This window comes from Primulina tabacum, chromosome 1 (genome assembly GCF_025594145.1).
Source record: "Primulina tabacum isolate GXHZ01 chromosome 1, ASM2559414v2, whole genome shotgun sequence".
Taxonomy (NCBI): Eukaryota; Viridiplantae; Streptophyta; class Magnoliopsida; order Lamiales; family Gesneriaceae; genus Primulina; species Primulina tabacum.
Window position 1 is genome coordinate 8,518,541 of NC_134550.1, and position 22,848 is coordinate 8,541,388.

Genomic DNA, 22,848 nt, shown 5'->3' on the forward strand with positions numbered 1-22,848 from the left:
AGTCAACCCTACCGATTTCACAATAAAAAGTAATATTTTTTTATGGATGACCCAAATTAGAGATCTGTCTCACATAATACTATCCGTGAGCTCGTATCATGTAAGTTTTTGTCAAAAAAAATTTATGAATCCAAAGGGTACAATTGTCCTACTTTTTTAAAAAAATAGGACTAAAATTCTTATTTATATAGAGGTATTTAATGTCTGCTTAAGATCAAATTCAGACCTTTACAAGTTTGAATAGTGATTACATGTGAAAATTAATTGGAAATCCGAGAATTTTCTTAAATCTACAACAGGTTTTATTTTCAGGATATGAAAATATTTGTCATATATTTTTAGTTTTATTCTCTTATATATATATTAAAATATTCAATACACTCGTGTTACTTTTTCCTTTAATTATTAGGTCTTTAACATTCTATACATTGTGAAACTAAAATTAAAATTTTTTGCTTCTCAAAAATTGGAATTTCGTGGAAGAATAATTTAGATTTTTGGAAAAATAAATGGTTTTTTCTGTCTTTGCATTAACCTTAATCTGTCTATTTTATCGTAAAATTTACATCTCATCTTTACTATTTATAGAAGCAAAAATTTGTGCGAGACGGTCTCACTGATCGTATTTTGTGATACAGATATCTTATTTGGGTCATTCATGAAAAAATATTACTTTTTATTATGAATATCGTCAGGATTGACCCGTTTCACAAATAAAAATTCGTGAAGACCGTTTTACGATATATATACTCATTTATATATGTACTACTTTTGCACATCATTGATATCTTTACTATCTTATAAAGAGAGTATGCTATAATAACTAACTTGATCATTTTAGTATATACTCTAAAATTCATCATTAGTCAAAATATGATAACTGCATTATATACTTTAATTTTATAATTTAAAATTTATCGAATGCATTTAATACAAAACACATATATTTTCATATATATATGAATATGAATATGAATATAATGTATATCATTAATAAATTTCTATAATCGCATGAAAATTAGATTATTTTCCATGATTTCATTAATATTTATATCGTTATTCGATTAGTCTGACGGTTTTTAGTAATGTATATTTTATTAAATTAACTATAGTTACGTAACAAGTTTTAAATGATCAATTTTAGACATGTTCGTAAAAAAAAATATAATTAATTAGATCACTGATTTCGTGAATAAATTTTTATCATTACATTGATAAACACACTAACATAGATTTTTTTTATAATGTGATTATATAGTTATATGACTTAGAAGAGAATGATTAAAATGGATCGTTTGAATATATTTATCGAACTATAATTGATTATACATGACTAAAAATATTACTATGCAATACAATTGGACTAAATTGATGTTTTGCAGATATTATATTTTGCATTATATTATTATGAATAATATCGACTATCTTCTTTTTTTTTCTTTTTTTTTTGATTACAACTCACGCGAAGAGGGAAGATCGAACCCAAGAATCGATTAATCCGACAGGGAGTGAGACCATTGGGGCTACAAGCCCAGTCTCATATCGACTATCTTCTGATATCAATTCATCATTAATGAAAAAATCTAGCTTACAAAATCCAATAATCATGGTATAAAATCTTAAAATAAACAATGGGATATATATATACACACACGCTGTAAATATAGAAGGCAACAAACGGGACCCACAAATTCAAATCCCAACTGTATATATATACGACAGTTGCCGTTTTGCCATTCCTTCTCCTCCTCTGCTTTTCAACGAACAAGAAAAACGCAATTTTCATCACAAAACACCAACAAATACGTCAGATTCGTGCCTCGTTGTCCTCATCAGAATCTAGGGTTTTTGAATCCCCCCAGACTCCGCCGCGAAGCAGGAATCCGATGATCTCAATTGCATGAGATAAGGAGTTGTTTCCACATATCGCTGTGAAATTGAGATGGATTACGAAATGGACGATTATATCGATGATTTTTACTCGGAGGCTTCGGAAATCGATGAAGAATACGAGTTTGATGCGTCTCGGTTCTTCGATTTCACGAGGGCGGAGTTTGATTCTGAAATTGAGGAGGCCGAACGCTGGTTTGAAGTTTCCGGCGACTATCCCAACTCTCGTGAGCACATTTTGTTTCTTTGTTGATTCGGGATTGGGAAGTTTTTTTTCGGTGCTTGTATTTGTTTCTATAAGGTGGTTTTGACAAGAGCTGCACCTGCACATGCATGTTCTTGTCTGAAAGAAGGCATTAGAACATTTGGTTGCTCAGGAAGTTAGAATGTCAATCATCCATGTTTTGATTTTAACATGCCAATTGAAAATGAATTGAATACTTATTGATATGATCATTCTTGGCTTTTATCGTCATGAATGAAGTTGTGTTTGTGAATGTAATACAATGACATCCTTTTCTTACCTAAGACTAAGGAGAAAAACTGGATGAAACATTTAAAACAAAAGAAATAAGAAGAATTTTGAAGGAGCTATATGAAAGAATATTATATATACGGAACTTGGCAACATTTGAAATTATTTGTTCCCGATGTTCCCCGTGCTTTGCTGATTTTCAGTTGCTTTTTTCTTGTGTATTCAGCTTTTATCGTGAAGTTGAATTTGGAGAAATTACTATCTGTCGAAGCTGTGTATGACAATGCAAGTGCAAAAGGTAGCAGCAATTTAGATATTGACAGTAGTCAAGGAGTTCCCGCCTCAGAAAAGAACACTAAAGGTATTAAAGGAATTTTGCTGGTTTTCCATATGAAAATATTGAAGAATTTCTGTAACTTTTTCACGGTTAACGGAGTTTTTGTCGTTAAAGTTCAGTCACGAGTGAAGCTAGCTCTAGCCTCTAGGTAAAATAGCTATCTCAATTATAAGATCATGCGTCATAGGCGACTCAATATATTACTGCTTCATACATTTGATTCCTGGTTTCCGATGCTGACTCTACTTAACGGTCTAAGATGATTGTAAAATCATACATTTTTAGACGTTTTCCTAGCAAAGACACATTCTGCAACTTGATATATTAGTGTTGTCTTCAAGGCTAGCTTTAGAAGATGCTTATAAAACTTGTCTTCTGGTTTGTCATTAACATTTTGCCATATCTTTTTGAGTTCATTTATTTAGCGCTTACTAGTTTTCTACCAAACTTAAGATTTAGTACTTTCCGTAAATATTTTCCTTTTTGCACATCTTCTTTATGTTGTAAGGTCCACAAGGTCATTATTTTGCATTTTTGGATGTGTTAACATTTTTTTTTCTGGCTCATATTTTCATTTTGGTTTAGCAAATAATGACTTAAACATAGTTTATCTAAAGCAAAAGTAGTGTAATTTATTGCGCCATTTTTGGATTCTTTATGCATTGTTCTCTCTTTTATAAAAATGCAGCTTTGTTTCTCTGTAGGAAAAAGCAGTCAAGTGCTTCAAGATATCCCAAAAGCTAAAAATATGTCTGTGGGTAAATTATTTCAAACAAGTGGTTCAACTTTGATGAAACCTACGGCTAGTTTCTGGCAAAACAAAACAAAATGCTAGACATGAATTCCAGCTACTCATGTACAAGGTAAAACTTTCCTTTAAGTTGTGAGTATTTGTTTATTTAATTTATTATTGGCCTTTATTCTACTTCTTCATCTTTATAACTAAGTGATAATAGACTTGGAAATTCTAGATTCGTACTTTTGGATCGAATCAGTTGAGTTAGTTCTTGTTCATTTATCTAATATGAAACCCTATCTTTCTTTCTTTCTTTTAAAGTCGTTATCTTACTTGTTAACTAATTGGCATGTATTAATATATTGGTTGAAGGTTGGAAAAACTTAATAAATATGGTGGTTGATGGTTGGCAAAATGAATATGTTGGTTGATAGTTGAAAGATGTGGAGGATTTTGAACCCTATGTTTCATCTCAAAATTGCATATAAATAGGCTTCATCTATTGCCTTGAAGAGCAACCGAAAGTGAGAAACATAAGAACCAATTCAAAGGGATTCTTAAGAAAAAATGAGAGTTTATTTGTATAGAGTTGGGATTAGGAAAATATTGAGTGAGTGAAAGTTCCCTTGTAAACTTTATCCATAGAATTAATTTGTTGCTCTCTTCCCCGTGGACGTAGGAAAATTACCAAACCACATAAATTTCATGTGTCTCATTTTTCATTATTTGCTCACAAATATAAATTTCTACAAGATGCATCACATCAAAGTTTAACAAACTGGTATCGGAGCTTTGGTTGTAACTCTTGAATTTCAAAGTATGCTCTGTGGTTGCAACTTTGATTGATCTTACACTTCAGAAAAGATATGTTGGGAATATTGCCCAAAGTAGAGTTGGTCTTGAACTTGTCTAAGGTGTTGCCAGAACTATGGTAAGTACAAAATTCGAGGTGGAAAAATTTAACGAGCAAATGATTTTACCTTGTGGCGGGTAGAAATGAAAGCACTATTGATTCATCAAGGTTTAGCGAAAGCCTTAGAGAAAGTAGAGAAAAGCCGCAAGATCTCTGTCCGCAGTTGAGAAGGATGAGATCATAGATAAAGCACATAGTGCAATATCGACTATATTTGAAGAAAAGATTATACACTCTTCAAATGCATGGAGGAAATCCCACCAAAGAATATCTCGATGATTTTAACAAAATTATAATTGATCTAAAAAAGTATAGATGTTAAAATCGAGGATGAAGACCAAGCCATTATTCTGCTATGCTCTTTGCCGAACTCCTATGAAAACTTCATCGATACTATGATGTACGGACGTGAAACTCTTACTATGGAAGAGGTTAAGTTGCTTTAAATTCAAAGGAGTTGAAGAAAAAAATATCATAAAATAAAAATGATGGCTCGGCAAAAAGTATGTTTGCAAGAAACAGAATGGAAACAAGAAATCAAGATCGTGGAAGAAGCAAGTCTAGAACTAAATCTAAATTCAGACCAAGAACATTCAAGTGCTACCAGTGTAACAAAGAAGGGCATCTTAGAAGGGATTGTCCAGAGCGGAAAGGCAATGGAAAGGAGAAGACCTATGATTCTGAAATTGCAGTCGTAGCAAATGAAAATGCAGATGTTCTTACCATTTCCGAACATGAATTAGTTGATGAATGGATCCTTGATTTAGGCTGCTCATATCACATATGTCCCCATAAGGATTGGTTTGCAACTTATCAATCCTTGGATGGGGGAAAGGTTCTTTTAGGTGACAACAAAGCATGTAAAGTTGTTGGTGAAGGCACAAAAAAGATCAAAATGTTCGGTGGAACTGTGAAGACTTTGACAGATGTCAGACATGTTCCAGAGTTGAAGAAGAACCTGATATCCTCGGGTATGTTTGCCATAAGGGTATACCTTCAAAGGGGAAGTGAGATCATAAAATTTTCAAGAGGTGCCCTAACTGTTAATAAAGGCAAGAAAACTAATGGAATCTATATACTGGAAGGAAGCGCGATTACTAGATCTGTTGATGTTTTATCAATGGTTGATTTTGATGTCGCCAAATTATAACATATGCATCTTGGGTATATCAGTGAAAAAGGTTTGGCAGAACTAAGTAAGCAAAGACTGCTTTGTGGCCAGAATACCGGAAAATAACTTTTGTGAACACTATATATTCAGAAAACAGTGTCGAGTGAAGTTTAACACGGCAGTACATCAGACAAATGGCACATTACATTACTCACTCTGATCTATGGGATCCTTCTCGAGTTCTTTCTGTTGGTGGTGGCAGATACATGTTAACCTTCATTGATGACTACTCAAGGAAAGTTTGGATATACATCTTGAAACATAAAGATGAAGTCTTTGTCAAATTCAAACAATGGAAAACACTAGTCGAAAAGCATATTGGAAAACAAATGAAACGTCTAAGAACTGACAATGGTTTGGAATTATGTGGATGGGAATTTGATAATTTATGTAAGGATCATGAGATCGTGAGACACACAACACAACAAAATGGTCTTACAGAACGGATGAACAGAACTCTGATAGAAAGAACATAATGCATGCTCTCACATACCGGTTTAACAAAAGAGTTATTTGCTTAAGAGTTTAAGAGTATCCCAATGTGACAAGCATAAGAAGCAATTTAGAGAGTTTCTTGAGAAAAATTGAGAGTTTCTTTGCATAAAATTGTGATAAGAAAAATAATGAGTTGGTGAAATATCTATTGTAAACTTTCTCCATAGAATAAATTTGTTGGTCTCTTTCCCGTGGACGTAGGCAAATTGCCGAACCAAGTAAATTTATTTTGTTTCATTTTTCATTATTTGGTCACATATATAATTTTCTACAAAATACATCACATCAAAGTTCAACATTACTTTTATGCATCTTCTTTTTCTCTCTTTACTAGGTTGAAGAATTCAACGATTAAGTTCGATGAAAGAAAGAGTGAATTTGATAATCCTGCTACCAAACGACAAAAGCTTGAGATTGGCTACTTAAGAAAGGTACATCGGGGTTCAAATCTTTGATTGTGTCCAATATCCTTTAAATGCTATGACTAGCTTAAATTTTTTCACCAAGTTATAGTAACATCATAATTTTATCCCCACATACAAAGAACAGTAATTGACTGATTCATTCATCATGTTTGCGTTAACTATGTCTCAGGAAAAAAATCTTTTCTTCAGCAACACCTTTTTATTATTGTTTGGTGGTTTGATCATCTTAACAATGATTTACCAACTTGTAGAGCTTCTTAGTAAAACTCCCCGAAACAGAGAAAATGATTTTCTTGTTTGAAACTTAAAAAACATCTTTACAAGAATTCTTGACTTAATCTCATGTTAACCAGGTTGCTTCAAATTTGACTTTATCTTATGTTAACCAGGTTGCCCATTTGAAGCATCAAATTGCGTTATTACACAAGTCATCAAAAAAGGTACAATTTCTTGAGAGAGAGTATGAGCATATCCACTTACCTTTGTATGATGCACTTAACTTTGGTAAGACTAGGAGTATAGGCATTCTTTTCTCTCTTAAAGACTTAACACTTTGAATTTTTGCTTACTTTACGTGCAGCAAAAAAAATTTGAATCGACTACAATTCAGTTAACTTTTATTTTTGAAAATTTTAAAGGTTACAGTTCCGAGAGAACCTGAACTGGAGACACAGCTTAGAGCCCAAAGGCGAAGGTGCTTCAACGCTTTTATTCATTTACTGTTGTAGAAATTCCAGATATTGCACTTATTGTCTTATGAACGGAGTATTGCTCATTCTTGAACATTAGGTCCAAGAATAGTTTTGCACCAAGTGAAAATGAAAGAACGAAGGGAGAGTGTACCTCTAAAGTGCATCCATTTAACAAAAAAAAAGTTGGTATTGGAAAACTGAGCTTCTTGTACTAATAGAAGTTCAAATATGTCGTGGACTGCATTAATTTACAAACATTATTATTTTTTCTTCTTCATAGGTTCTGCGAACTTCTTCCTTGCCTAAACCATTAAAGAGCCAGCGACAAGTGCCACAGTTTCAAGTAAATATCGCAAACTCATTCAGAGTCGTTCTCTTTATAATACCGAGGCAAATTAATCATTTGGAATTTTCTAAATGTAGAAATTCTCTCCTCTATCTATTGTTAAACTTTCTGTGAGAATTTAGCATGCTGAAATGGTCGGTTAATCGAGATCAGAAAACCCTTACAGTCTTAATTATGAATAAGTGGTGATTTGGTGATGCATTACAGCAGGCTAAAGGTCCCTCTATAAATCTTGACACATGCCATGCCATCTATGTTATCTATAAGTACCAAGAATTTTAAGGTGGATAAAACGGATTTGAGTGGAAATTTTTAAGATAAAACACTTGAGTTTTCTTACTTGCCACCCATTTGTATCAGTCTATGTCCTTGAAATCAAATACAAAGCAGAGCACACATTATGGGCCTGTTGAGGTCTTTAACTAATTTTTTTCCTCTTGCATAACTAAGTCATATTTTTAATACCATCTTTTCTTTATTTTTTTATTTGTAAAACAAAATTTCATAGATCTAGAAAAATATATACAAATTTCTCTTTTCAGCGATATTTTTCATCGTTTTGGATTATAACTTCATTATTATCAATGCCCATCAGGTGGTTAACTTAAGGACTATGCAGAGGGCCAGTCAACCTTATGCTAAGGTAGGTCGTTTATATTATTTTGGATGGTATTGGTACTATTATTTGGAAGCTGTTTTTCCCATAGTATATCAAAATGATCCGGTGAAAATGTTTATATTCCATCTCGTCTGTAAAATGTAAGATTGAAAATAGTGGTGCAAGTGTGGGAGGTCTGTTATGTCACTTACTGACTGGAAATGCAGTTTACTCTTTTTCATCGTATTTAATTCGCCATTAAAGAGGCATTTACTTACATTTGAGAATAAACTTCGAAGAGTGACTATAAATTATGGGTCTTGTAACCTTGGGTTAATAAAGAGCCACTTGAGCATTGAAAAGCTGGCCGCCTGGTCCAGTATTGCATTTATGCCATCATCACGAAGAAAATAAACAGAAATTAGTGACAACTTCTAAAAGTTAAAGCATCTTACAATGACAAAACAACAGCTTTCAAGGACAAAGACATGAATTACTTGCACGCACTCAATCTGCACAATCAGTTTTGAATGCATTTGGAGAAAGCTGTATAATTCATATGTTTTTATCAGTTCAGCATGAAACTAAAGATGTATTATTATGACAAATATCATTTCCGGCAAATAAAACCAATCCACGCGTGTCAAGTAGTGCCACAGACCTAAAGAGGTCAGAATATTGCAATTGGTTTCTTGTAAATGTTAAACGAAAGAAGGGCCTTCTCATTCTATCACTTTATGTCATGGTTGCATAGGGATATTTATATCGGTATCACCATATCTTCAATGTTGATTTATTCTGGTCCGAACCATGTTTTATGCAAATGACGCGTTAGCCTGGTCTTTTATGTAGAATCAAGTTTGCCTTTTCGCCAACTTTGAAAAAGTGTAGTTCACTCTAACATTGCACCTTTGTTCAGACCAAGTTCTAGAGGTACCTTCAAGCCTGAGAAACACGAAGCAGCTAAAGGCCCTTTCCTCAGAGATAAGGTTTGGTTTCTAATTTGGACAGGAACATTTGAGCTTCTATCAGGACATTAACTCAAAAAAATATTGTGTCTGCAGGTGTTTCCAATAACAGCAAATGTTGATCCAATTTAAGATGTAAATCAGGAAGCCACAACTATAATGGTGAATTTCATTACACCGTACACTAATAGTCAATAATTTCTTTTACTCATGGAGTAAATTACCACTGTTCTTTATATTAAGGACCATTTGTTTCAGGAACCCAAATTTTCAACTAATGACAAGCTCTTGGAGATTCCACCTACAGAACAATTTAATAAGGTAACTTTAATAGGCCTAAAAATTTATATGGAATGTAGTATTTTAAAAACTTTAAATATGTGATTCTATGCATGAAATGATATTTTAAAAAATGAGGTTATATTTTGAAACTGAAATTTGGAAAGGTTGCTTACCAAATTTCCAATAATAAATAGGCTCTCCAACCAGTTATGTATGCTTTTTCCGTTGGCCTCTCAGACTTTAGTCTTGATAGATTTTATGGATTATGAGGCCAAAATTGTAATCGGATTTGATCTCTGAAACCAAAGTAACTTTTGTATTCTCGCTGTATTTTTTAGCTCTCTCTAGGACCAGATATCAACAGAAATAATGCATCGCTGCTGCATAGGCTTGTGTCCATCAAGGCAAGTTTATAAAGGCTTTGTTAAGATGATTCTTGTTTTAACAGAAGACTAATAATAAATTGTCAAATTTCAAATTTAATATAGGCATCCAAAGAAAATGCCACTAATTCTTTCCAACCGGAGTTCTGGGTAAGAAAAGCTCTTTCATGTCGGAGTTCATACTTTCATTCTTAACGAAATTTGACTATCAAAAATAAAACTGTAGAGATGCCATGGAAAGCCTAATACGTGTGGAGATTCTGTGAAAATTCATCAAACCAGTAGTTGGTCGAACTTGACTAGGTAAACTTAACTTATGAAACTTACCCAAAAATGCAAGTATTTTGAATCATAGATTATGTTATAGCTCATTTCTTGAAGTATATTGTTTAATTTATACAAATACGACGTTGCGATATTACATGAATCGTATAAATGCCGATGATTAACCTTCCTCGACTTTGAGAGATAGTAAGTCAATTTTTTATGTTCTTACTTAATCATCGACTCATTTCAGAAGCTTGGGAACCCATTGAGAGATCATACTCCTACCAGAAGCAGCTAACTTCAAAATCACACTGAAGTTCTTGGAAGGGCACTTTTTTTTTTATGTATTTAAGCCCCTTTTCGGTGAAGTGTCTTGGGGTTGTCACTGAAATGAAATATTGTCACATTAAATTTATGCTGATTTGGGAAGGGATGGAATCATGGAATCATGTTTTCGTTTTTCTTTTCTTTTTATCTGCTTTAAGGTATATAATATAATATAATGATTCATTGGAATAAAATATTTATGCGGTTTTGTTTCAATGAAGTGTTGGATTATGTGTTTAATTAATTGCTTTGGTTTTCAGTTAGTAGTTTATAGGAATATATAAAATTATAATTTGTTGATGAAACTAAAGATATTAGAAATTAAAATTTTTGGCATATTTTAACTATTATTTAATAGAAAAAACTTGTTTAAAAACACATTAAAAATGTATATTTATATCTAAAAACTTCTCGTAACTATATCTAATAGAAAAACCCAATTAAAATCTCTAAAATTGTAAGCAAAAAAAAAAAAAAAAACTCGATTTGCCCAGGTTTCCCAATGCCTCTACCTCATTTTATTAACAAATCATTTATTATATTTAAATTTTTTTAGTTAAATATATTGCAAGAGTATTTAGGTCACCTGTGAGATGGTCTTATGGACAACTCAACCCAGTTAATACCTATAAATAAAAGTAATTCTTTTGACATAAAAAGTAATATTTTTTTCATGATCGGATCAGGTTGAAGATCCGTCTCACAGATTGATATGTGAAACAGTCTCATAGAAACTTTTGTCATTTTATCATTATACAAGTTCAAGAATGTTATTTTTAAATTTTTATTTTACTTTAACATAAATATATATTTGATTGCGTTAACTATTCAGATAATTTTTCTTATAATTAAAATAAACAATGGAACATAGTATCATCAAGAAAATCTTTTTATAAAAATATTGAATTTTATATAAATTGATTGTGATTATATATCGAGTTATTTTATTCAATATAACCAAATCAATAATTTCGTTTATTTATGTGAAAAAAAATTATACAGATTTTATTATTTACGTAATAATTTAAAAAATATTTTTATTCAATTTTTTTTGGATACTGTATATAATGTAGTGAGTTTTTTAAAAAGTAGTAAATAAAATAATAAACAAAGTATAATATAGCAAATGTAGCATATTTTGAGAATTTTTTATATCGGGTAAAAAAGGTTTAAATTGTTTTCTTCTTCGAAAAATACTCACATCTATATTATTATTATTATTATTATTATTATTATTATTATTCATCTATTTATATTAAAATAAGTTAATTAGAGATATTTTAAAAACTATTTTGATATATTTAACGATAAATAAAAATTAATATTGTCCAGCGATGGGCAAAAGTGGAAAACGAGGAAGAAATATGTGTTATTTAAAACCCGTAAAAAAATAAATAAATTGAAGACTAACGCAGAATCTTAGAAAACACAAAACTAGGGTTTCGAATGCGTTGAAAAAGTGCGATTCAATTCGTGCCAAATTCGGCTTCTGTAATGGTACGCCTCCCCGTTCTCTCTCCCTCTGTATGCACGCGTGTGTGCGTCTCTGTATGTGCTTTGCTTCTCAATCTACTTGTGGACCTATCTTTCATGAATTGTTTAGTTTTTTTGTTCACCTCATGGTTCTGGAATTCAGTTGACCCTAATTTTTGTCAGGATTAGAAGCCTTTCTTGTGTGCACGACATGAAATTGAGTAAATTGGTGTTTTTCTGACTATTTTGGTTTTATGATTGAAATTTCTGGTCTTTTTTGGAACGAGTTAATTGTATGCGAACGTGTTGTGATTTATTAGGACATTCTTTTGTGTTAAATAATTGAAGATTTGGGATGATAAGTAGAAATAATTATATCCGATTTTGGATATATTAAACTTTATTTTGAGTGTCATTGGCTGAACTTCATGGGCCAATGGCTTATTGATGTTTACTTCACAAACTTAGATGCTGACTCAGGAAATTGCTGGGAACTACTACTCTCCACCTCCTATGGACTCACCAGAAGCTGCAAGCTTGCAGCAACCTGCTCACAAAGGATCATCGAGCCCAAATTCCAGGGTATGAGACTTTAACAATGTCACTATTTCAGCACGTGTTTTTGAGTGGACAATATGACATACAAGAAAGTCTATTTTATACTAGCTAATTGTGGTTGGAGGCTTAGTTATATATTAGAATTTGATTTCTGAAAAGTTTGAATCTCAAAATTTATCCCCAACCTATTAATCCCTAATTTAGGCAACCATAAAAACACATTGTTCGGTGACCGTGCAACAAATGTCGATCTTATATCATTTGTTAATAGCTTACCTATCCCTTTTAGATATCGATAATTGATCCATCAATTCATAATGTGGTGTTTCATAATCATGATATTCTTGTAGTAATTTCCCAACAATTGATTGAAATTTGTTGTGATGTTTGGAAAAGAAAGATACATACTGATAATACTATTATGGATCTTTTCAATGCTTTGTTGGTTTGACTTGTTTATGATTCATTATTTATGAGAGCGCTTTATGCAGCATACTTCTCTCGACCATGAAAAAGATACAGAGAGGGAGTCCGCCAGAAGCAGGGATAAGGATCGAGAAAGAGGTCGTGATAAGGGCCGAGACAGGGACAAGGAGAGAGAGAAGGAGAAGGACAGGGACAGAGACAAAGATAGATATCGTGACCGTGATCGTGATCGTGATCATCATCATCGAGACCGTCACAAGGATCGGAGTGAGAGAAGGGAGAGGGAGAGAACCAGGGATCGAATTGACGATGATGACTATTATAAAAGTCGAGACTATGAGAGGTGGAGAAACTCTTAACTTATTGGTTGTTTTATACTACTTTTAGCCTCTGTCTTTTTCTTTTATTTGCATAATGTTTTGAGTTTTTGAATCCAGTGTTACTTCCTATCCGTCACCTGATATTTTAGTGGAGGAAAAATGTGTGGCTTATTCTTTTAGCTAACGAGTTACTTGAACTAGCTGAAAGTTACGTGTGAGGCGCTTTTGTTAACTGACATTCACCTTCGATACTGCATTGCTGCTTAGATGTTACTATGTCTGTCCTTTATAATAATCTTGCAACTATTGTTTCTAAGCCATCTTTAACAAAGTGTTATTTTTCTAATTCTGGTATTGTTATGGGCTTGCAGGCGAAGAGACTATGACAAAGATAGGGATGACAAACCCAAGCATAGGTCCCGGTCTCGCTCCAAGCCTAGATCGGACCATAGATCAGGGTCCCGATCTCCTTCACGGTCTAAAAGGTAGTTTGTGATTGTTATCTTCCCCAGTTTCGTGTTAATAGCATAGAATTATTAAAACATTCCATATTATGATCTGTAATAAGCTTTATAACTAAATTTAACCCATCCACTTGATCTGCAATACATAATAGTGTACAAATGATTTCGACCTTGCATCTTCATAGTTGCCATCGAGTTAATTCATTGGTCTTAATTCACTGATCAAAATCTCCATCGTTATCATCTATAGCTCTTATTCTTGTCATTGATGAATATATATTTACAGCAAAAGGACCAGTGGCTTTGACATGGCACCTCCTGTTGCATTGCTTCCGAATTCTGCTACGGCTAATGCAGCAGGTACAAGCAACAATTGTTTGCCATGATGTCAATTATGATAACTATTATTCTTTCCCTTGATATAGTGTGGAAAGTTCATATCAAATACATGGTTTCATTTTGGTAAGCGTACTCGGTTCCTCATTTTGTATATATCTAGATATGGAGCATTCTTCTGTAGATTGGCTATTCGGTTTTCCTTTAATTATTTGCTTGGTAATTGAAACTGAGAGGGTTTTGGTTTCTTGTTGTGTTTGGTGTTTGTTCGTTTGTTTTGTATGTCCTAAGTTATGTACTAAGAAGGCAATGTTGGGCTACTAGCCCCACTGTGCTGACAATGAGCTTGAGCAGACCTCTGTAGCTTTTTTGTACAAGGCAGAACAAATACAGGTCTTGTCCATCTTCAACCAGGATTTGCATGCTTACTAGTTTTTGTAACCAATTTTAATAGAATGCCATTTTTCCTTCATGGTTATGTTTATTTCCAAGATGATAGTTGGTCTAAGAAATTTTTTTTTGTTGCGTGAAAAAACATTATAAAATTCGGTAACTCTTGTTGTTTAAGAGTAAAAAGAGAGTACACCTCTTAAATTCTTAAGATATAACTTGGTCTAGCTTCTACAGGTCAGATGCTTGGGACCACTCCGGCCATTCCTGGAATGTTTCCCAATATGTTACCTTTGGCACCTGGGCAGGTTTTTTTCCACCTCTTTCAATGTTCCTGTATCAAGTTCTATGACTCAGCTTCTAAGATTAATCTTGACTCTGTTGCAGTTTGGAGCACTCCCCCTAATGCCCGTTCAGGCAATGACTCAGCAGGTTGCGTTTTCTATTTATTTTTTTCATGTGTTATCTTGGATTTTAGTATCATGAAATAGTCTTATCAGGCTACCAGACACGCTAGACGAGTCTATGTTGGTGGACTTCCTCCATCTGCAAATGAACAGGTAGGGTACTCCATTTCGATGTATTTATCATATTTGGCCAGTAGTTGAATATATGGCTATCTGTCTTTGACACTTTATAGATGTTTGTAAAGTGACTCCCTTTTTATAGAACTTTAAATAATGACACCAGACCATTTTTAGATAAATGTCCTTTTCATATTCTATTAATCTATTTCATTGCTAGTGAATAGACCATGACTTTGAATTTATTTACCTCTTTACTAACTTTTACTTTTGCGATGATGGCAGTCTGTGGCAACCTACTTTAGTCATGTTATGTCAGCAATTGGAGGAAACACCGCTGGTCCAGGTTGATATACTGAAATTATGATTTTTTCCTGTATTTATTTATTCTGAAAAATGAGTCATGATGAATAAAATTGTTCTGTTTCATTTCAGGGGATGCTGTTGTAAACGTTTACATCAACCATGAGAAGAAGTTTGCTTTTGTGGAAATGAGATCTGTCGAAGAGGCTAGTAATGCTATGGCATTAGATGGAATAATGTTTGAGGTATTGAACATCTTTGTACCTTTAAGTTTAGCGGGGCTTATTAAATCGAGTTATTGAGTTCTATTTGAATATCTTTTCAATGGTATTTTCATATTTGATGCTCTATATTCGTCACCATAATTCCGTCACATCAGTGCACATTTTTTCTGCTTGTTTGTTCAGGGTGCTCCTGTTAAAGTGAGAAGACCCAGTGATTACAACCCTTCGTTGGCTGCGACTCTAGGCTCTAGTCAACCTAGCCCCAATCTGAATCTCGCAGCTGTTGGGTTGACACCAGGATCTGCTGGGGGTCTTGAGGGTCCTGACCGTATATTTGTTGGTGGGTTACCATATTATTTTACAGAAGGGCAGGTTAGGGAGCTGCTGGAGTCTTTCGGACATCTCCGAGGCTTTGATCTGGTTAAAGATAGAGAAACGGGGAATTCCAAAGGCTATGCATTTTGTGTTTACCAGGATTTATCAGTTACAGATATTGCCTGTGCAGCACTTAATGGGATAAAAATGGGCGATAAAACGCTTACTGTTAGGCGTGCTAACCAGGGTACATCTCAACCTAATCCTGAACAAGAGTGTGTATTATTGCACGCCCAACAACAAATAGCATTGCAGGTAGTGTTATTTTATTTTGTTCGTCTTTTTTAATTGATATTGCCATCCTAAAAAATTGTCCAGTTTACAGGTCTAGACATTTTACAGTGCCAAAATCAATCTTATTATCCTGAAATTTGGTTGTATGAAGAGCAGACATTTGTTTTGTTTTTTGCATATTTTACTGTCTTCCCTTGCTGTTGGTATTTGTTCTGTTGTGATAATTTATTTAGCATATGCCCAGCTTAAATTATGGCTCCAAATTGCAGAAACTCATGTTACAACCCAGTGTACTGGCTACGAAGGTTCTGTGCCTTACGGAGGTGGTTAATGCAGAGGAGCTCAATGATGACGACGACTATGAAGATATCTTAGAGGACATGAAAATTGAGTGTGGAAAATTTGGTAATCTTCTTCAATAACCAGTAGACTTCTATGACTCACGAACTTTCAATGTTCACAATCCTCATCTACGCTAAATATCTCTTCGTTTTGTGTTCTACTCTCTGTTTTACAGTGTTCTCGGGTCCTATATTCTGCATGGCAGAAGCCACCACCACACAGAAAATTCCAGAACCTTATATTTAAACAAACCGGACCTACTTTCCTGTTTTATGCAAAAACAATTGTCTCAGTCCTTGATTTTAAATTACGCAGGTACTCTTGTAAATGTGATCATCCCACGCCCACCCTCCAACAATGAACCAGCTCCAGGTGTTGGAAAGGTTGACCTCTGAGAATTCTTTTTGTGCATTTATTATCTCGTTGCATTTGTGTTTATCAAAAAAACTTCATTTTTTGTTCAGGTGTTCTTGGAGTACGAGGACGTTGAAGGTGCTACAAAAGCTCGACAAGGACTACACGGAAGAAAATTCGGGGGAAAAGAAGTTGTGGCAGTTTTCTATCCGGAGAACAAGTTTTCCGAGGGTGTGTATGATGGCTAGTTTATAGTCATTCGCTCTGCATTTCAAGTCGTATCGAGGTTTTGGAAACACTTCAAAATTAATGTCCGATGCCCACCTATTTTCTATTCTATTGATTCTATGCTTGCTTCCCCCTTTTCCTTTTTTTCGCCTCTCTTTTGTTGGGAAGACCTTTTGTATCAGCTCGAGGACTTGATTTTGAACTAGGCAGGGTGTTTTATTGATGTCTATGATAATGGTTTTACCGATTATAGCGTTTTTTGTATAGAATATAATGTAAAACTAAAACTAAAACTAAACCTTCCCCTGAGAAGAATGAATAAATTACGGAAATCAGATCTACTTGATATAATTCCGAATATAAACTAAAGAAACCAAATCAACGTATTAATTCATAGAACTAACTAGAGAGATTATTAGGACCATGATCTTTATATTTAATATACTAGCCCAATGAATGTGCGTGAACGTAATATCAGTTATATTATAAAAATTAAAAAATTATGATTTTATAAAAAAAAACAATTTGAATCCTTTTGTTATTTATCTCGATTTAATTTTTTATCATATTAGACGATTTGTAAGAATTTATATAACTTAGTTTCAAAATTAATTCCCAAATTAAAATTCAAGCAGTTGATTTTATCTTATGTAATAAATTATAATGAACATAATATATATAACAAAATTTACTGAAACAAATTTCTAAAAAAAAATTATATATTTAAACATCACGTATAAAGCATAATAACATAAAAATCAATCAAATTATGGATTTTATCAATATATAAATCATAATCTGCAAAAGAGAAGCATACTAAAGACAAATAATTATCAATTTAAAATCACTGTGACTAACTCATAAAAACAATATTAAAACAAATGAAATAGTAACATTGATAGTAAAATATAACTCATAATATTTAATTTAACCTCCTAAAGAATTTTTCACTTTTTATTTTTATAATTGTATATCATGGATAATAAATTCTATATATCGATCTTTCGTAGACTAACATTGATGACTTCTCTTGTTAAATAAGTTTTAAAATAATAAATAAATCAACATATGTAAAAAAAATGCACATTCAAATAAGATTATATGGTAAATATCAAATAAACTCATATAATAATTGTTAAATATAGATTTTAAACTATTGGTATGATTTTCACCATTAAAATTTGAAATATAACAATAGAAATAAACTTTCATAAAAAAATGTTATTTTTGTACATATTGAATTAATTAGTTTGATTTCAAAATAATTAAATAAAGATATTAAATTATATCATATATAAAAATTCTTATACTTTGACAAATGCTAATATATGATCATTATAATTATATTTATTATAAGGATTATATCATATATTGTTTTTACATTAGAAAATAACTTAGAGTCTTTTTATTGCTCATTAAATCTCTTTTCATGAATTACATATTCAAAGTTTTGATTCATGATTGATTTTACAAGCAATACATGTAATTTTTTAGTTATACAATTTAATAAAATAATTATGCTTATAATATATATATTTGTTATATATATTTGTTTTCATATTTTTTTGAAATCGTACTATCTTTTAAAATCAAAGTCAAAATTATATATATATATATATTACATTATAAATTTTCATATAAATATTTATTATCTCATTTTAAAAAATGGACGCGAATAGATAATTTTTTTACTGTCAAGTAATTTCCATATATATTAGGTAAAGAAAAATTTCGAGAAATATGTAATTTATATTTGTCATAAAGCTTCTAAATACGAATCATTGTTATGTTTTTTTATGTATTTGTGTAGGGATGTAATCGAGTTGGGTCGAGTCGAGCCGAACTCTTGAATGTTTGAGCTTGGTTCGTGTATAATCGAGCCGAACTCGAACTTTATTTAACGAATATATGCATGGCTCATGAGCTTATTCAAGCTTTTATCGAGCCTAAACAAGCTTAATAAATATGAATTATACATTTAAATTTTCATTAAATTAATTAAAAAGTAAATTATATATTTTTAAAATATAAATATATTATTCTTATTAAAATAAATAAATTTAATAGATTTTTCTATATATTTCATAAATAATAGGCAAAATCAATAAATCAAATATCAAAACTATTATTTTTTCATCTAAAAGATTACTCATGAACTTACCAACGAACATGTTCACGAGCTAACGAGCCGAATACTGTAAAGCTTGAGTTTAATTTTTTTATCTTAACGAGCTCATTAAACGAGCTCAAACAAACTTTTATCGAATCGAGCTTCGAATAGCTCACAAACGGTTTGATTCGTTTACATCCCTATATTTGTGTGTGCTTAGTTCTTATATAGGACATTTCAAATTACTTGTCTTCTATGATCCATTTTGTAACATCAAATAGGCCGTAACATCGAATATTCAAAATAATTTATTTTTTAAGTTTTAGAGTTGTATCATGTCAAATTATTTGTAATATTTTTGTTACTTACTTGATTGTGGAATTTTAAATTTTCTTATTATTGTTTTTTTATTTTCTTAAAATTTAATAAATAATAATTATATATATATATATATATATATATTTCTTTAAAATTATAAATCAAAAGATCTCATATACTACCAAATTTTATGTATTGAATTTATAAATTTGTCTGATATATATATTTTTTTTAAATGCTACTACGATTCATTTTTTAAAATCAAGTAAAACAGCTATACACTATATCATGAGATACTGAAACTAATTGTTTACAAATTATATAGCAAAATTTATATATTATGAGAGCTGATTTTGGAATTGAAACAAAAAAGACTTAGTTATGATTTTGGTTTTATTGTTCTTGAGAATCATGGTCGGGTTTACCTTTAGACCCTTAATGTCTAAATCTTAATCAATCTTAGTAGATGTTTCAAATATTATCAAATTTTGTGTATTAAATTTATAAATTTGTCGTATAAATAATAATTTTTAAAAGTGCTACTAAATTTTTTTAATTTCTTATTATAACTAAACTCTCAAAATTTTTCTATGAGATTCATATTTTATGAGATTATTAACATATTGACATTCATAATCGTTGTATAAATTCTTCTATTAAATTTATTAAACTATCTACTTTCAATTCTTTGTTAAAAAACTCATAAAATATGTTAGTATTAAACTTCATATTATCATATTTTTTATATTTATCATGTTATTCTACTATTGCACATATAGTTATAAATTTTTCTTATATCTTTTTGTGATACTATAATTTATTACTTAATTAGAAATTGCACTAAAAATATAATTACAAAATTACAATAAAATCATTGAAAAAATGTAAAAAAAATTAAAAGGATAAAACATATAAATGTATTATAAAATTGAGTTGTTTGATAAAATTAATATAAGAGTTACATTCTATTCTTGAAGGCTGCGTTTGGTTTGGAGGATAAAATAAATTAATGATTAGTAAGTAAATGATAAAGATAATGATTGTTGTAGGAATGTAATATATGGTGTTATGTTTGGTATGATTTTTAAGTGTAGGATAATTTTGAATTTTTTTATGAAAGGACAAAATTGCCCTTTCTTCTTTTTTTTTTCTTCTTCCACTCCGACGGCGGCGGTCCGGCGAACAGCGACGGTCTGGCGACGGCGACGGTCCGGCGACGGCGGGTGTCCGGCAATGGCGGCGGTCGGTGGTCGGGGGTCGGCGGCGGCCGGCGACGGGCGGCGGTGGTCGTGGCGGGAAGTGGTGGTGAGTTTGGATATAGGAGAAGGGTAAAATTGAAAAAATAGGAAGGATTAAGAGTTGGATAAATAATCGTAGGGGGTGAGGAGGTATTATTTTAACCCACCTAATATAACCTAATCACTCATAGGAGGTATTGACTTGGTTAAATAATCACGCGTACCAAACGAGAAATAAGGTGGGTTAAAAAAATAAACACATCTTATCCTACAAACCAAACACTCCCGAAGTGTATATAGAAGGTTAATTTTGTCATTGCACAATTGGAAAACAATGTTCTTCATCCACATTTTTATAGGTATATAGATTACATTCTATTTTTGAAGTATGTATAGAAGGTTAATTTTGTCATTGCACAATTGGAAAACAACGTTCTTTATCCACACTTTTATATGTATAATATAATATAATATATAGATATTATAAAGATGAGTTATTTTATAAAATTAATATAGGAGTCACATTCTATTCTTGAAGTGTGTATAGAAGGTTAATTTTGTCATTGCACAATTGAAAAACAATGCTCTTTATACACATTTTTATAGGTATATAGATTTATAGGTATATAGATTACATTCTATTCTTGAAGTGTGTATAGACGGTTAATTTTGTCATTGCACAATTGGAAAACAATGCTCTTTATCCACACTTTTATAGGTATATAGATATTATCAAGATGAGTTATTTTATAAAATTAATATAGGAGTCACTCTATTTGAAGTGTGTATAGAAGGTTAATTTTGTCATTGCACAATTAGAAAACAATGTTCTTTATACACACTTTTATAAGTATATAGATATTTTATAAAATTAATATAGGAGTCACATTCTATTTGAAGTGTGTATAGACGGTTAATTTTGTCCTTGCACAATTGGAAAACAATGCTCTTTATCCACACTTTTATAGGTATATAGATATTATAAAGATGAGTTATTTTATAAAATTAATATAGGAGTCACATTCTATTTGAAGTGTGTATAGAAGGTTAATTTTGTCATTGCACAATTAGAAAACAGTGTTCTTTATCCACACTTTTATAGGTATATAGATATTTTATAAAATTAATATATGAGTCACATTCTATTTGAAGTGTGTATAGAAGGTTAATTTTGTCATTGCACAATTAGAAAACAATGTTCTTTATCCACACTTTTATAGGTATATAGATATTTTATAAAATTAATATAGGAGTCACATTCTATTTGAAGTGTGTATAGAAGGTTAATTTTGTCATTGCACAATTAGAAAACAATGTTCTTTATCCACACTTTTATAGATATATAGATATATAAATATAGATATAGATTACATTCTATTATTGAAGTGTGTATAAAAGGTTAATTTTATCATTTCACAATTGGAAAACAATGCTCTTTATCTACATTTTTATAGGTACTAGCAAAAAAGCACGTGCATCCGCACGTGAACCCATATTCTGAATAACTAAAAAATAAATTAATATTAAAAATATTTTTAATCTTTGCATAACGTGATCAAATCCATGAAACAACATTTCGTTAGGAAAAAGATAGATCAAAACAAATTATAAGAATTTGGAATAATGATTTATCAGATTAAGTACTAAATTAAACTAAAATAACAATACAAATACAATGAAGTGAAAGGATTTGAATTGATTAAGCAATATAAGAGTATAAACAGAATTATATGAATATATTTTAATTAATTAAGCAATATAAGAGTGGAAGAAAATATTTTAGTATATGATGTTGATATTTATCTACTCATTACATCAATTAATTGATAAATATTTTCCTAAAATGTAAAAATTACATCTTGAAAATCTAAAATAGTACTTACTTATAATCTGGAATAATTAAGAACATATGACAACAATTTTTCATTTTAAGTTTTATTCTAAAAGTATTAATTTTTATTGTGAATATCGGTAGGGTTGACTTGTGTCACATATAAAAATCGTGAGACATTCTCACAAGAGACTTACTCTACACCAACATAACTTCCAATTTAGTTATGTTAACGTTATACTAATAATTATTTGTAGGAACATCTTGCTCTTACTCTTTTTGACTCATTTGTGTCATTTTTTAAAACAATTTTATAATAATTTTATCTATGTACCATTTGACTCTACTTTTTTTCTACATATAATAGATACCGTCATTGATTTTTTTTTTTAAGAAAAATAAGTTGAAAAAGTATCAATTGTGATAACATTTGTGAATAAGCTCAAATTTTTATTTTTATTTTTTCAAATTAAGTGTTTATTGATTTTTTTTATT

The 22,848-nt window shown here is 31.2% G+C and overlaps 2 protein-coding genes across 6 annotated transcripts; both read left to right on the forward strand.

Moving 5' to 3' along the window:
* Positions 1-1,705: 1,705 nt before the first annotated feature.
* Positions 1,706-10,403, forward strand: LOC142539630 (uncharacterized). The gene is made up of 16 exons (XM_075645212.1): positions 1,706-2,117; positions 2,592-2,726; positions 3,407-3,565; positions 6,352-6,448; positions 6,832-6,882; positions 7,081-7,136; positions 7,232-7,314; positions 7,416-7,477; positions 8,076-8,123; positions 8,686-8,747; positions 8,998-9,067; positions 9,143-9,208; positions 9,305-9,367; positions 9,667-9,861; positions 9,938-10,014; positions 10,229-10,403. Exons 3-12 carry the CDS (start codon positions 3,531-3,533, stop codon positions 9,176-9,178), a joined length of 600 nt encoding a protein of 199 aa, XP_075501327.1. The 5' UTR covers positions 1,706-2,117; positions 2,592-2,726; positions 3,407-3,530; the 3' UTR covers positions 9,179-9,208; positions 9,305-9,367; positions 9,667-9,861; positions 9,938-10,014; positions 10,229-10,403.
* A 1,239-nt stretch (positions 10,404-11,642) lies between these two features.
* Positions 11,643-17,106, forward strand: LOC142539604 (splicing factor U2af large subunit A-like). Of its 5 annotated transcripts, none has more exons than XM_075645174.1 (14): positions 11,643-11,802; positions 12,247-12,360; positions 12,828-13,105; positions 13,454-13,567; positions 13,833-13,906; positions 14,510-14,580; positions 14,660-14,704; positions 14,773-14,832; positions 15,082-15,142; positions 15,232-15,344; positions 15,507-15,953; positions 16,202-16,337; positions 16,590-16,657; positions 16,739-17,106. In XM_075645174.1, the coding sequence occupies exons 1-14, from the start codon at positions 11,800-11,802 to the stop codon at positions 16,874-16,876; spliced, it is 1,722 nt and encodes a 573-aa protein (XP_075501289.1). In that variant the 5' UTR covers positions 11,643-11,799; the 3' UTR covers positions 16,877-17,106. The 5 variants fall into 5 exon arrangements, with proteins under 5 accessions (XP_075501289.1, XP_075501303.1, XP_075501297.1 ...); XM_075645182.1 differs by having other exon boundaries at positions 11,652-11,802; positions 12,259-12,360; XM_075645188.1 differs by lacking the exon at positions 16,739-17,106 and having other exon boundaries at positions 16,450-16,657.
* Positions 17,107-22,848: the final 5,742 nt, after the last annotated feature.

What these genes read in the sequence shown, in the direction of transcription:
- LOC142539630 (XM_075645212.1), top strand. Translation starts at nt 3,531, where the DNA reads ATGCTAGACATGAATTCCAGCTACTCATGTACAAG. An exon ending in CTTAGAGCCCAAAGGCGAAG is followed by an intron (nt 7,137 to 7,231) that starts GTGCTTCAACGC and finishes CTTGAACATTAG; the next exon opens with GTCCAAGAATAGTTTTGCAC. An exon ending in AGTGCCACAGACCTAAAGAG is followed by an intron (nt 8,748 to 8,997) that starts GTCAGAATATTG and finishes ACCTTTGTTCAG; the next exon opens with ACCAAGTTCTAGAGGTACCT.
- LOC142539604 (XM_075645174.1), top strand. An exon ending in TTCAGGCAATGACTCAGCAG is followed by an intron (nt 14,705 to 14,772) that starts GTTGCGTTTTCT and finishes TAGTCTTATCAG; the next exon opens with GCTACCAGACACGCTAGACG. An exon ending in AGGAAACACCGCTGGTCCAG is followed by an intron (nt 15,143 to 15,231) that starts GTTGATATACTG and finishes GTTTCATTTCAG; the next exon opens with GGGATGCTGTTGTAAACGTT.